General features: G+C 50.4%; 1 protein-coding gene across 2 annotated transcripts in view; it reads left to right on the top strand.

Annotated features, from left to right (window-relative positions):
• Positions 1-15,744, top strand: part of macrod2 (mono-ADP ribosylhydrolase 2) — a 257,408-nt gene continuing 241,664 nt past the window's right edge. The window contains exons 1-3 of one of the 2 annotated variants that reach the window (XM_018740110.2): positions 1-288; positions 4,087-4,191; positions 4,314-4,433. In XM_018740110.2, coding sequence (XP_018595626.1) covers positions 252-288; positions 4,087-4,191; positions 4,314-4,433 — 262 coding nt within the window. In that variant the 5' untranslated portion in view covers positions 1-251. The remainder of the gene's footprint in view (positions 289-4,086; positions 4,192-4,313; positions 4,434-15,744) is intronic. The other variant, XM_018740111.1, reaches the window with a different exon arrangement.

Genomic DNA, 15,744 nt, shown 5'->3' with positions numbered 1-15,744 from the left:
AATCGCGCGGCGCAGAGGCGAGGGGCCGTACGACACGAACGAAGGAAGGAAGGAAGGGACGCACGCACGCACGCACGCAGGTTGTGTGAGCGGAGCGGGTGCTGCTGCTGCTTCGTTTTGACAGCCCCTCAGGTGAGACACCTCCGTCCGGGAGGCGATCCGCTTTCTCCGCGTGTGCGACCGCAGTGGCAGTGAGCCTGGGGTTGACACACTCCAAAAACAGCACCGTGAGGCCCGACCAGCACGGCACCATGAGCAAGAAGAAAAAGGACTGGAAGGTGGAGAAAGGTGAGACTCGTCTCTCGCTCCTCCGCCGTGGTGGTTTACACACCTCACCTGTCCTCCCACGTCCGCCGACACACACACACACACCTGCGCTTCACACGGCGCCTCTTCGTTACCCGCGTGCGCCCTCACGCGAGGGCTGCCCCGGCTGCGAGCGCCTTCCGAACGGGGGCACGAGAGCAGGAGGAGCCGCGTGGTGGTGGTGGTGGAGGGGGGGGTTCCGCGTGACGTCGTCAGGTGGAACTTTTAGGTGGAGGTGTGGGCTGGAGGTTCTCGATTGTTCTGGACGGAGGAGTTGAGCGCTGGTGTCGGGTGGTTGTTGGATCGAGCTCTCGACAGTCAGTGCTCCTGCCACATGACATGATGATGGAGGTGTGCAGTGGAGCAGCTGGATGGGTCCAGAGGGGGAAGGTATCCGGTGGCGCTGGATGGAAGCGGTTCGTGACGGGGTTGGACGCTGTTTGTAGGCGGAGGAGCCGGACGTTCCGGATGGAAGTGCCACGTGGAGATGCTGGATGGAGATGATGTTCAGCTCCAACGACGTCTAGGCAATGAAGCAGCGCTGTCCCAAGTTCGCCTCTTGACGGGGGCTCTCGTGGCGGCGACCTTAGCTCCCTCCCACACGCACTGCACGATGGCCTCTTGATGCATTCCAGAATAGCAAGAGGAAGAAGCTCCAGTCCAACAGGAGGTGCTGTGTGACTGTGATGCCACCTACTCCTAAGTGGCAGTGCTGCACCGGTGTCTGGACAGTCCGTACCTTTGATTTCGCTGCTCGCGTGCGGTTCCGGTTCGGCCCGTTACTGGCTCGATGGCTCAGAACCGGTGTGACTCTTGTGTTGACCACATATAGGTTGCTTCATTCCAGAAAGCTCTGTCCTAGATATTGAGAGAGGTGTGTCCACTGTCGCTGTGCTTGAGTCCATCCACCTGGTTGCCTCTCTTTGTCGTCTTCACCCTCCAGCCTTTCCAGCATCACTGTTTTTTTTTTTTTTCCTTCTTCTTCTCTGGAGTCCAACCTTCTCATGATGATGTGTCCAAAATGTGAAAACATCAGTCTCATCATCTGAGCTTCCAGGGACAGTTCTGCTCTCATTGGACCCAACATTCACGTGTTGGTTGTCCTACCTCCGGTGTCCTTAAGTGTCCTCCAGCTCCGTAGTCCAAAGGAGTCCGTGTATCTCCTGTCCTGCTTCTTCAGTGTCCACCTCCCACGCCAACAGAGTGTTCTAGAAAGATATCTGAGTGAACAGCACTACTTGTTGTCCTTGTGGCTCCGTGAGCACATCTGAGGAGCTTCTCCACATCTTCTACTGCAGCTCCGTCCGCTGCTGGACCCTCTCTTGTCCATTATTGATCCCAAGAGATAGAAGTTGTCAGCAATCTCAGTGTGTCCACCACTCAAGTTTGCTGCTCTTCCAAGACCTCGTTTTTCTCAGCTATGAACACGTGTGTTACAGGCTCTTAACGCATTCGAAGGACACGAGTCCAGTGGTGAGCACTGGTCCAAGACATGTAAACATGTTGTTTGGATGTTGCTGTCTGCATGTCCACCAGTGGACCACTTGTGTTTAATGTGTTTATTAGAAGGGCTCTGGTTGGATAGATGCTCATAGGTGCAGCAGTGGTCATCTGGACCCTGAGCTTGTGTTTGTGTGTGTGTGTATATATAATACACACACTGTTATTCATTTATTGGACACTTTTCCAAGAAGCAGCTTACAGTTTTAAGCCATTTACCCATTTATAGAGCAAGGGAATTTTTCTTTACAGTTCAGGGTTTGTACCTTGCTCAAGGACCTGACAGCAGGTGGTGGGATTTGAACCTGGGACCTATGATGGCCAAGATGGAGGCTCTCAGCACTGTCCCCCCTGCTGGTGGCCCAACAGGTGAAGTCAACCTGGTTGCTCAGTCAGGCCCTTTGGGGTTACCTGGACAGGGGGGTCCTCCAATTCTGACCCCTCCCTCCCTGCCCTGACTTCCAGCAGTTGTCCCATCAGCGTTGATGATGATGAGTCCCAGCATTTGTTCGTAACGTTGAACGCTGTTTCCTGTTGACTCGGTTGGTGTGTCCCTGAGTGACCGTGCTTGGTTCTGTTAACTCAACATTTTGTTTCTTTGCCTGTGAGTTCCTTTTTATTGACAAAGGCGGGCAAATGAAAACAAGAGTTCTGGTGGTGCAGAAACGAAAATGGGAAAAAAAAAAAGGTTAGAAATGAAAGTGAAAGTAACAGCACGGTGAAAATACGGTACAGTAGTGATGTGTAACACGGTATTTCTATTTCTGACATGTGAAATGTTTGGAAATCTAACATTAACTTTGTTGTTCTCTATGGGCCGTACAGTGCAGGGTAAAGGGGGGTTTATGACTTGGGACCATGTTCCCGTCCAACGACGCGTCGTAAGTGGAGGACCACGCTGTACTTCACCGTGATTTTACCGCTAGCGCTGCCAGGCTTGTAACAATAAAGCAGACAGGACCTGGTGGCTCAGCTATGGGAGCCCTGTTGCACCCTGGCTGCAGGTTCTTTGTGTTTTCAACTGTTTGCAGCTGTTTTTTTAAAAAAAAAAAAAGTAGAATAAATGAATAAAGCCTAAGGTATGAAACGGGCATCTCCAGCGCTGCGCTGATTCATTCGTCCGTCTCTTTCATACTTTAATAAAAAATATCATATATGCTCCTCTGCATAGATAACTATCGTGCCCCCCCCCCCCAGTACTACAGGATCCTGAATCTTTATGGGCAATGCCAGTGCAGCAGATGGGTGGAGGGGGGTCTTTCACCACCCCCCCGTGCTGGTGGCGGCCTCGCGCTGCGTGGGAAGCCGAGCCGAGCCCAGAAGGCATGCTGGGTAACGGCGACGGGCAAGGCAGGGTGGTGGTGAGCACAAAGAGCAATATGATTTTACAGGTTTGCTCAAGGGGCTATAAAATGGGGGGGGACAGAGGCCCCAGGAGCAGCTCTGTGGGGGCGAGGTGACCTGAGGGAGGTCAACAAATGTAAACGTCTCATAGCTGTGCGTTTCAGGGTTCCTCGTGCACACCTGTGTGTATTTTACATGTATCTTACAAATTGCCTGATTTCCTCGGAAATTCATTTACCACGTAGATGTAACAACTCCTTAGTTTGCCCTGAATCTGTATTGTCTAATGTTGCTCTCTAGATAATTTTAATAATAATTAATAAGTAAACGATGGGATGGGTAGCGACGGTGAACACACCATGTTGCTGCATTACAAACCCCAGGGATGTACTTTGTCCTTTAACAGCACCGTAATGGGGCTGAAACAAGGTGGTTTTGACCTGGTGTGAACTTTAAAAAGGAAATAAATGTCCTCACTGTAAAGACAGTACAAGGTGAAGTCCATAGTGGATAAAGGGTGAACTGTGTCGCCCCCTGCTGGTCACTGTGGCACATTAGCACTTAAAGTGGGGAAGTGACCAGCATGTACCACTGTAGATTACTCTGCTTTTACTGCAAAGCAGCACACAGTGTGAGGTGTGTACACTAATGCACCAGCAGTGATTTATCCATTATACCGATGGGTAATTTTTACTGTAACTGAGGGAAAAGGACCTTGTTCATCGGAGGGGTGGCGTGGACAGTAGTGGGAGTGACTGCTGCGCCCCTTGTGAAATATGTCTAAGGGCACTTTGTTGCCTTTATTCACAGTGTGTAGAGACGTGAACCTGATTTTCTTGCTGAAAAGAAAGAACGTTTTGTCATTTGGCTTTGGGGTCATGACGCATTTTTGCATTCCCCGGTGGTAACGTTCTGAGGTCCTGTCCCCTCCCGCAGCACGCTTGTTGGACCTGAGCCTCGAGGAGAGACGCAAGGACTACAGGGGCAACCATGTGCCGCTGGAGAAGATCCCGACTTGGACCAGACATGACAAGAGTAAAGGTAAGGAGGGGCCTAGCCGGTCCAGCGTGTCGTCCACATGTTTTGCAGAGTGATTCGCCCAGAAAGCAGCGAATTAAGCACCTGTTGGGGGTGTTAAATTACCATGCTCTCTGCTCTCCCAGGTAAAGAAGGTAAAGAGGAAGGGGAGGAGCCCAAAGCGGTGCCCGTCCTGCTCAGCGACAAGGTCTCGCTCTACAAAGGGGACATTACCATCCTTGAGGTCGATGCCATAGTCAATGCCGGTAAGTCTGCGGGTTTTTTTTTTTTAAAAACACGTTTACTCCCCGAGGCTGGCGTGGAACGGGTTCTCCGCCCACCCCGCTGTTGCGGACCCGAAGCTTGCGCGTCGTGGCATCTCCCGCAGTAAATGTGCTCGCTGGATGTGGTGCTGGTCTCGAGGGAGCTCTTCATTTTGCCGTAGTGCCGCTTACGGTGTTGGCGTGATCGGGCACCCGTTTGGGTTGGATGTTGTGGTGGCAGGATGCCCACAGCCGGGCGGGTGTGAACTGGAAATACTGGCGTGCGAGTGACCGTGAGGGACCGCACGCAGGGGCTTTTGGGGCGCTGTCCGTCACGGTGCGACACCCTGGGCTGGTGGATCGAGTTTGGGTCGTAACCTTGTTGGATTGGTGCTCAGGGGTGCGATGTGAATGTCTCTGGTTTAAGAACTTGCACCGCGGTGACTGTACCTCATTTGTCTGGAGTGGGTTCTCCGGCTGGGAAGATGCCAAGTGGTCATGGCATTACTGCAAGGAATTACAGGTGTGCCCTCTAGTGTGTGGAGGGGAACTGCACCCAGAGAGGCGTCTTGTGTCATCTTTTTGTGCGTGTGCGCGCAAAACCCAGTTATGTGGTGACAAGGCTGTAAAAACATGGTTTTTTTTTTTTAAGGCAGAAGCTTTGCTTTGTGACCCTCCTGAATTTGCTTAGCAGGGGAAAAAACAAAAAAGCTTAGAGGACAGAGGGAAATCCTTCTGACAGCGCAATGCTTTATGCACCTGCTGGATTACACACCTCGCACACTGAGACGTGTGTATTTGAATTGGAAGAATGATTAAAAAGAAAAAAACCAAAGTGGAGGGAAAAGGGAAGCGACAATGGAGAAACTGCGCTGTTCGTCTGTCTGTGTCCGTTTTTCCTCAACGAGACACTCGCACTCCCTGCTGGAGCCAAGTGCTGCCTTCGAAAAGTGTGTGTGTGTGTGTGTGTGTGGTGCAGAACCAAGGGACACAAGGGTTTGTGTTAAAGCTGCTTACGCTGATTTACACATTTATGCAATTTTTACTGTATTGATTTGTGGCAAGTACTTCGATCAAGGGTACTGTAGCAGGAGGCGGGAGTTGAACCCAGCTCCTTTGACTGGAAGGCGATTGCTCTAACCGCTGCTCCCCCCGTTGCCCATTGGACTACTTTGGAAAGTGCGCCACGTCTCGGCTGACGCGCACCTTTTAACCGCGGGAGGGTCGCATCCCTAGTCCCGCTCCCAGGTGGGCCCTTCTGCTCGAACCTGGACAAAGCTGGGCGATCACCGGGGGGCCAGATTTTGATTGATCGATTTAATACAGGTTGTTTAACTTATACAAGCGTGCGCTCACTCACACACACAGTCCTATGTACCTGTATTTTTTTTATTATTTAAAAAAAAAAAACAAAAAATGTGCATACCTGTGTTACTGCATCGAAAAGCAGGAGTCCCAGGGCTTCTGTGGTGCTTCTCCTCTAGGGGCATCCAGGACCCTCCGGCCGCTCTGATCTGGAGCGCGAGAGGAGAGCTGGTGCCACAGGGATTCCTTTGCTCACCACATGAATGGTGTGTTTTTATAGTGCTGTCATATAGTAAATGTGTGCTGGGACCTCGTACCATGTGTGATGACAACAGGACTCGCTGGGCCCCTAAAGTGCCCTTCATTCCCGCTCCTCTTTTGACCCGTTTATTTCTGGAAAGTTCCATAGGGGCCTCGACGACCCCCATCCGTACAGTTGAGGCTACTCGAACCTCCCGGCTCCTCCAGCGGGTCGGGCTACAGGGACCGACCAACTCCCCCTCCCCATGTGCTCGTGGACAGGTGGCAGGAGACGGGGCGACCCCCTAATCGCATTGCTCTCCAATTGCCCTTCGATTGCTAATCCATCGGATCTCGGAGCCCCCCCACCTCCGGCAGTCGGGAGCAAACGCAGCATTAAAGGGGCTGAAATCCGGTGCCGAGATCCGAGGCGACTTTTTCTTTTCTTCTTTCTCTCCAAGTTTGGTGCTGAGCTCCGGTATTTTGGTTTCCTGTTGTTCTCTTTGAGAACCGAAATGCTCCTTAATGCTTCTTCGTTTCCCATAATGTCCTTTAGACACTATAAATCATTACTTTTTCCTTCCTGGAAAATTCCAGGCAGCAACTCGGGGTGGAACTGGGTGTGGTGACCCAACTGATCGATCGATCGATCGATTGATTTAGGAAAAAAAAAAATTGAGTTACTGTTCTGATCACGCTGATGCGAAGTGCAGGATCCATATGGCTCAGGCTGCCCCCCACGTGGTCCGATCTGCTTCTTCACATATCCGGTGCCGGATCATCACTATTCCATAATACCATATCATCAGGAGGTCCACATTGGAATTCTTGGGCTCTAGAAACCTGCACCGGGTGTTCATTTAATAATTCACTTATTTAAATGTGATGCACTCTGGGGGCGAGGAGGGGACAAGAAGAAACTGCCAGGTCTTTATAACTGTCAAAATGTAACAAATCATCTTTGTATAAAATGAACTGTCTTGTTAAATTTTATTTCTTGCACCTCGATTGTACGTGTAGAATTAAAGGTGAGTGTTTTTTTTTTTTTTTTTTAATGAAGATCCAGGTCCATGTTCGCTAAGAAAAAACTTAGTGGAGAAGGAATAATTGATTTATAAATATCAAATCATTTTGGAAAAAACTGCGAAGAATGGAATGTGGCATTTCACTGCATTCCCCTGTTTTTACCTTATGACATGAGGCATCATTTGGACCCAAATGGAAGTTGTGCACGTAAGAAATAATGTAGTACGCAATGTCTGATATTGGCTCTACTTCCGGAAACAAGTCGGGAGCAGATAACTGGGGTCAGGATAATAGTTTCTTCCCAGTTTACGGCGGGGGGGTGCAGATATGAATAACAAAGACGCTGGAGTTCCAACCCTGCACATATAATCCAATAATCCTAACCACACACCTGATAGGACTGTCAGCGAGCCATGAAAGGGGCGGGACCCCCACCTCACTGCTGTGTGCTGCTCTGAGTATACTGCCCCCCCCCCCCCCCCCCCCCCCCCCAACTGATTTTGCTGAAGGGCGGGGGAGTTATGTCTTCATTTTCAATATTCTTCAATTCGGTAACATTTACATTTATTCATCCATGGGACACTTCTCTCCAAAGCAACATACGAGCTATGTGTGTGTGCGCGCACGCGCGCCACACACCACACCACTGTGTTGCTGGTTCATATCCCTCCAGTAGCTCCTATAGAAGTGACATTCAGATAGCAAATACATAGATAATTCCAGCAGCTGGTGTTGATAGGAGGGATTCAGCAGCTCCGAGGGACACGGCGCTCATTCCACCATGAAAGGAAAACAAAAGTAAAAATAGATAGATAGATAGATAGATAGATAGATATACTTTATTGATCCCACAAGGGAAATTGTTACAGCAGCAGAACACAAGTCAGATAAATACTTGCAGTATATATTTAAAAAACATATAAAACAAGTGGAAAAATACAAGATAAAAATATGTGCAATTATGTATACTGTTGGAAAAATAAAAGAAAAAGTATATTAAATAAAAACAGTATGTAGTGCAACAGCAAAGTGCAAGTTGTACAAAACGGTAATATAATCAGTAACAAGATGAACTAACAATAGTGCTGAATAGTTCATCTGTCACACAGAGGTGAGCTGTTGTACCAAGTTATTGCAAACGGTAGAAATGATTTCCCGAACCGTTCTTTACGGCAGCGGAGCTGAATGAGTCTTTTAGAACATGAGCTTCGCTGTCTCCGCAGCGTGCTGTGAAGTGGGTGGGATGGAGTGTCCGTGATGGAGAGCAGTTTGTTCAGTGACCTGAACAAAATCCACCCTGTCCACACAGGTTGGTACCTCTTCGAAGTTTACAAAGTCGTTTTGTGGCTTTTGTTGACTTGAGCTCCAAGTCAAGAGCGAAAGGCTCGCACTTCGCCCGCCGGTCCCGGGACTGCGTTCTGATGAGGGGCGCGGTGGCGCACGTGCACGTTATGGGTTTTAAAATCTCTTTCTGGATGCATTGTTGCTTCTTTCATTGAAACGAATTTCTTGTGGGCAAAATCAATTGCAGCCGTGAGGGACCTCGGTCCTAATAGGAGTGGAAATGTGAACGACTCTCTCGTGCTCATTGTGACGGAGGGAAATTCTCAAATGTTTTATTCTTTTAAAACATTTTTATTTGCTGGATACCTTTACTTAGCTATCGATTTATGTTACTGCTCTCCAAAGTGATTTATTGTATAAACTGGTAATAAAGAATGAAAATCTTTTAATAAACAAATTATCAGTTGCTAATTGTTGCTGGTTATTCGTTATGAGTGTTTTAATTTAAAATTTATTCCCTGCATGTATTTTACTTTTAATTTATCTGACACTGTTCTCCAAAGTGACTTTCAGCATTAAGGTATTCACAACTATTCAGCCATTTATTCAGCAGGGTAATTTTATTGATTTGGAGCAATTACCTTGCTCAAAGGGTGCTACAGCCAGCGGTGGGTATCGAACCTGCGACCTTCTGCTCCAACGACAATGGTTCTAAGCACTGCGGCAGCAGGTGTCCCATCAGTTTTATTACTTAGTGTCATTCAACAGCCAGGTTATTGTTACCGTATCCCTTTAGCACACGGTGTTAGTGGGAGCGCCGGCGTGGCACGTGGGCGGAGTGGGTGTCGCGTGCGGCCGACCCCCTCGATCCTGTCCGTCCCAGGTGGGGAACGGGGTCGCATCTGTGACACGGTGATGTATTGACAAACGTAGCGCTGCATTACTGTCCCCCTGCGGCATTGCGTCTGCGCCTCAGGTTTATTGTCTTTATTTTATAGTGTGTGTGTGTGTGTGTGTGTGTGTGCGCGTGCCACTCGGAGTTATACCTCCATCCTGGGCTGAATCTCGAACCCGGTGCTGTCGGGGGAAGGAGCCAGAGAGGCTATAAAACACGGCCGCTTTCCATTACGGGCTGTCGGCACTCGGCGTGCCGGAGAATTCACCGCAGGCCTCCCGGGACCCCTCTCTCGCCCCGACTGGTCAGAGGTCAGATCCCAACCCCACCCTCGCCCAGGGGGGGAAGTGGAAGAAGACACTGCGATGTGACCCTCTGCATCCTGTATGTTGTGTGTTTGAGGCGCGGCCGCCTGACCGCCACCGCGGGCCGACACGCTGATGTCGGCGTTGAAACGAAACGGCACCGAAGCCGATGCACCGCCGCTTATTGATCGTGATAATTTTGCTCCTCCCGAATGTAACTTTTTTTCCTCTGAAGCTGTAATAATGTAACTGTAGTACGAGATACAGTAGTGTCACGTGGAGGGTGCCTGCAACCCCCCCAACACGAGGACGTTTTCGCACTTTATTTCAACACATTTTATGGACTGTACTCTGGGAAGTCCCGCAACGCTGAAATCGGGTGATGTAACTATTTGGGAAAGGATCAGGGTGCAGCATTTACATCACTTCTGTACCACATGTGCCTTTACACTAAAATATTCCTATGGTGTGATTAAAAATCTTATGCACATCACTAAAAATAAGTTGTATTTATTTAACAGTTTGTGTCCCACATTTCTCTTTCAGATTTAATCTTGTTGTGCACTGGACTGTGTGCTCACAGCTCCGTGGTACTGGGAGCTGAGGTAGGGTGTGCGGTCGACAGGAAAGAGGAACTTTCTCGGGTCCAGCTGAGTAACTGTCGAGTTGTAGAGTTGTGGTTCTGCGGATAATTTGCCGAAACGCGTTTCTCCCCCACACTCTGATGTTGGGGAGTCGGTTAAGGAGGCGACTCGGAGAACCAGCGCTTTGTGCTACTGCATCCCGCACATATTTATTAAAAAAAAAAAAAAAAAGAAAGACGGGCATCGTGGGGCCGCCCTTTATTATAGAGCCGGTGCCGGTTCTCCCGTCGGCAATAACGTGGCGCCGAGGCGAAAGGTGCCGAGTGCCAGAGCCTCCAGTGAGCTGCTCCTGTGTCCTTTCACACTGCAGGCCTCAGACTGAAAACCAAAAAAGAAAAAAAAAAAATTACTTGAAACTAGCCGCACCCCCCCGACGGAGTCTGCGCTGTGACAAAGGCGCTCCTGTTTGTGAGGGATCGCCCCGGAGAGGCCTCTCTGCCGGAATACAAAGTGCGGCGCTTTGCTGGTGGTGAAAGCGGTCGCTGGGAGCGGTGACTGGAACCCGCTTCCCGCACCCTTTGTCGTGGCAGGGCTCATCCTGAGCTAGTTTTGTTTTCGCATTCCTGTTTTAAATTTTTTTTTTAAAAAAGTAAAATAAGTAGGTAAGACCCCTCCACCCCCCGCTGCCCCCAACAGGTGCCGTGTGCTGTGAAGGTGTCATGGCGGGCGGTGACCACCAGAGCGCACTGTGGCTCCGCAGCACGACCCTCAAAGTTCCCCCTTTTTTTCTTCCCCCAAGCTGCAAAGTGGCATTAAGCTACAACTTGAAGGCTCCTTCTTCCCATCTCCCCCCCCCCCCAATTCCACACAGCGCCTGCACTGCAAGGGTGACTCTCTTTATTATTGCCGTTACCTCCGCTCCGTGTTCGGGGCTCTCGTTCCCCCCACCCTGGACGGGCGTGCGATGTTCAACAGCACCACGGGCTCCTGATACCAGGGCTGTGCCGTTGCCGTACCGACGCGTTCCCGCATCTCGGCAGGGCCTCCTTTTGGCACTAGTTCATTCGTTTAGGTTGACCTGCCCACTCCCCCTCCCGTCCCGCAATTCCGTCCTGCGGGCGACACGGACTGCCCTTCTGGCGCGTGAAAGCGAGCCGGCGTCGCGTCCAGCTCGGCAGGAAGCTAGCGGGGCCTGCTCCTGTGACGCACCGAAGCGGCCCTGCCGGGGCTCCCGGGCTGCGCGGTGACTTGGCCGGAAAATGAAATATGCACTTACTTAAATTAAAAAAAAAAAAAAAAAAGGGGTAAAATTAAGCAGGAATCAGTGTAAACAAGTCCTGTAGGAGTTCTGTGTAACGGTGCATGTAAACGGCCACTTCGGAGGCGGCGGCACATCGCTTCGTACTCGGATGTGATCCTCCATAACGGGCATAATTGTTTCGTTCCGCATTTGCTCTCTTTTTCTCTAATGTTTCCTTTGCCGTTTTTGTTTCTGTACAGGAAGGAAAAGTGATTAATGGTGATATTAATAATGGCGGTAATGATAATGAGCTCAAACCCTGACCCCTTTTTTGGCGTTGCGCCTGCTGTGGATTACGGTTGAATGTTCTCGAAGAGCCCCTTTAATTAACCGTCCGTAATTACGCAGCGCTCTGCTCCGTAGAGCGATTTTGCGGAAGGAGCCGGAACTGCCGTCCTGGGCTCGCAGCCGGGGGGGATCAACCGCGACAAGTATCGGCACATCAACAGCTCCTCTTGTCAGAGATATCAAGCTCAAATCAATTATCCGCTGCCGCCTCCCCAGAGCAGTCCCCCCCCCCACCCACCCGAGTTCCACGCTAATGGCGCCGCATTTTAAATTAGACCTCTGCAAGAAGTGGATTTCCAGGGTGGGTGTTTCCAGGGTGTCACTGTACTCATTTTTATTGTACCCGTTGAGGGCAAGTACCTTGGCACAATAGCAGGAGATGGGATTCGAACCCAGGCCTTGCACCTGCTGGCCTTTGGAAAAGAGCGTCGAGCGACTGGCCACAAGGCCCTGCTCCCTGTGGTAAAGCCTCAGGTGCCCAGCAGGCGGCGCTCTGGTTTCTACTGCTTCTGTGGTGACGGGGGGGCGTAAAGGTACGCACCTGATCTGCAGCCATCCCAGCATCCCCTCTGGCCGCCGTGCTGACGGTAGCACTTCCCCCAAGAAAAGCCGCTAAATTAATTTCCTCCAAACGTCCGTTAAATTAATTTCCTCTGAAAGCGCCGAGTTCCGCGCCGTTTGGCTAAGAGGGCGGTGGTTGCGTTTGCACACGCTCCGTGGATTCCTTCGTTTTATTCTCGCCGTTCGAATTGCAAGAAGCACTTAATTCAATTAACTGGTCTTCTGATAATTGGGTCGGCCCACGTGGGCGGAGCTTAATGGTGCTGGCGGTTTCAGGGGGTTGGATCGGCACCCAGAGAAGATGGATGGGGTCTGGTTCAAGGGGCAAGGTGGACGAGCTGATGATTTGTGCCACAGCCGCGAGAACTGATTTAAGGAGTGACCTCGAGCAAACGGCGTCGGTCGAACCCAGGGCTCCGAGCTCTAATAGGATCACAGCTCCTGCCATTAGCGTGATGAAATGGACAAATAAGTGAGTTTTGGCGAGGCGGCCGATGGGGGCGTGCCGCTGCTTTGGCTTACGATGCTGCTGCTTTGCCGTGGAATCAGTCTAATCCCTTTAATAGGTTCTGAGCCCCCTGCCGGATTACGGGTCCCGCCACATTCAACACGACGGGGTCCTTTCCTGTAAAGCGGTGTTTGAGGTCCAGCGCTGGGGGACATGAACCCAGAGTGTGGTGTTGAGCCTCATGATTGAGGGTACAGGAAGCTGGCAGGAGACAAGCTGAAGCTTGAACGTTTTTTTTTTTAAAGCGGCATACGAGACAGTCAAAGGATGTGAACCCCAATACCTACAGGAGCTGGTCACACCCCACAGCCCAGGAAGTGCTCTGAGCTCCTCCATCTCCTACTGCTTGGGGTCCTACTCATAGGGGTCCGGTATCAAAAGTGTGTAGGTTGTCAGTTTTTTCCCCCGATGTGGTGGAATGAATTTCCTGTGTCTCTCGGAGCTGCTGAATCACCCTTGCATTGAAGAAGGGTCTCAAACCCCTCTCCGACAGCCGCTTCTCTCCTGATCTCCTCACAGCTGCGAGGAGATGAGTCCAACAGCAGCTGCTATGATTATCTGCGTATTTGCTATTTGAATCTAACTTCCATAGGCAGTCGAATGAGCTCCCTCTGCTCCTCAGAGCTGCTGAATTCCTCCTATCGACACAATCTGCTGTGATTATCTATGTATTTGCAGAATTTCACTTCTATTGGAGCTACTGGAGGGACGTGAACCAGCAAGACGGTGGCGTCAGACACACAAGCCCTGTGTCTTTAATCCAGTGTCTGTGTCTAAAGCACGTCTTTGTTGTTGCACTTTGTTTACTCTCAGTTGTACATGGATTTGGAGGAGAGTGTGTGATAACTGGCGAGTGTGTTGCCTCACCTGCACACAGCTCTGTCTCTCCGCAGAGGAAGAGGAAGGATCCCCTCTCACCGGGGTCCGCGGTGCCGGCGTTGCGCTGTGTTTCATCACCCTCGGTGAACCGCGTTCCTTCCCCGTCTCATTACCGCCGTAATCCAATCCAATTTGCTCTGCAAAAGTGAATGAGACGAGTACAGTGTGGCCCGGTGCGGTGTTACCGTGGTCGCGTCGTGGTCCCCCCTCCCTCCCCACGCCTCCTCTCACCACACGTGGAGAAGCTCCGAAACTTTTATGGCGACGTCTTGGCGGTAAATTCGATGTATAACTCATGTTAATTGGCACCTTTACCATTCAGTCTTGATTTAAGCTCCTGATAAATCTCCGCTAATCCATTGTGTTTGTAATTCTAATGGCCATCCTCAATACGCTCACTGTTTAATACCGCGGTACGAGCAGGTATTTGTGTATTGTCCTCTGCGCGTTCAAAGCGAGAATCCCTTTGTTTTGTTGTTCGGATGCAGGTGATTATGCCGCTGCCTGTTTGTCGATGCCTCGACAGGACTGTGTTTACGCGTTACCTAGGAGACAAACAGGAGAATCTCGCTCTAATCATTTAGATCACGGCTGTCCAGCATTTCACATTTACTCTACTTTTCTCCAAAGTGAGTTCCGGCGTTACGCTACTTACACCGATTTACCCATTTATACAGTGGGGTAATTTTTGCTGTATCGGTTCACAATAAGTACCTTGATCAGCGGCACTATAGCGGGAGGTCGGATTCAAACACAAGTCCTTCAGGCAGCCGTTTTGACTCCTGTGGTACCTGGTGAACCACTTTACGGCCAAGGGCTACATGTGTGAAAAATCGCAGTAAGCGACGTATGTAAACTGAACAGTTTAAACAGGTTTACCATGGTAATAAACGGTGTTAAACACTGAAAGTAATGTCTCCTCTATAAATGGGTTATTTTACCACATAATTTACCAGCGGGTAACTCGGCGCTTAGCATTGTCGTCCTAGAATATGTGGACAACATATGTGTGCCGTAGTGGTCGTAGCTTCTGTCTTCAGACTCCAAGGTTGTGGGTTCAAATCTCATCTCCTGCTACAGTGATGATCAGATCACTCTGAAGAAGCTACTTACCCCGAATTGACCCAGCTTTGTATATGGGTAAATCCCTGTAAGGGACTTTGGTGAAAAGCATGAGCCGAATGAATGAATGTAATGAAATGCGGTAACGGTGGAATTTACAGTATTTCGGGTCGGTACAGTCAGGTATTAATTATTCACCAGCTTTCTCGCAGCCCTCAGGCCGCACACGGGACCCCCCCGCTTTGGGTGGAAATGTTTAAATGCCTTCGTGCCGCATTATTTATAGGTCCTCTTCCAGAAGTGGCGGGCGGGAGGGAAGGAGGAGCTGCGGCGCGGGAGCGAGGCCGGGGGTGGGGGGTTACCGTCGAAGACAATGTCAGGAAAGCACAGTGTGGCGTGGTGCGGCGAGGGCACGGCGCAGAATGAGGGGAACACTGTTTATTGTCCTGTCAGTCATCAGATGTTTGTTCTCCCTGCACTGTCATGGGCGATGAGCAGTCTCTCTCTCACAAGCGCACACTGGGAAGACCAAACTTCCGCTTCCTCCTCGGTGCCGGTGCTGAGAACGAACGGGTGGATGGAGGGGGTCTCGGTGCCGTCGAGACTTTGGAGCTAGGAGGCACGCGCACAAAATTTACTCTGACACTGAGTGTTGGTGTCTTTTTGGTTTATTGTCTAGAAATGCAAAACAGAATTTTGGGAAACTCCCCTTGTATTTTTATTGTCCACAAGATCAGGGTGGTACAGGTCAATACCAAGGGGTACCTGGGTACCAGGGCTGTCCCAGCACGGAAGCTCATCTTCCTCACAAGGCTCGCTGACGTGGGTGTGTCTCGTCTACTTAAAATAAAATTACTCCCATCTCCGGCTTTTCTTCAGAACTGCTGGCACTGATTTACCCTTTGATAAAGCAGGGTAACTTTCAACGGGGCAATTCTGTGTTAGTGCCTCCATCAAGGGTACTGCAGCAGGGTGTCGGGATTTGAACACGCATCCTTTCGCTGCGAAGCAACAGCTCCACCCCCTACGCCTCCTCCTGCCCCAATCGCTGAATTATAATTAGTAAAGAATTCTGAT

Source organism: Scleropages formosus, chromosome 4 (assembly GCF_900964775.1).
Source record: "Scleropages formosus chromosome 4, fSclFor1.1, whole genome shotgun sequence".
NCBI lineage: Eukaryota > Metazoa > Chordata > Actinopteri > Osteoglossiformes > Osteoglossidae > Scleropages > Scleropages formosus.
The sequence above is the reverse complement of the archived record's forward strand: the minus strand, read 5'-3'. Positions and strand labels throughout refer to the sequence as shown.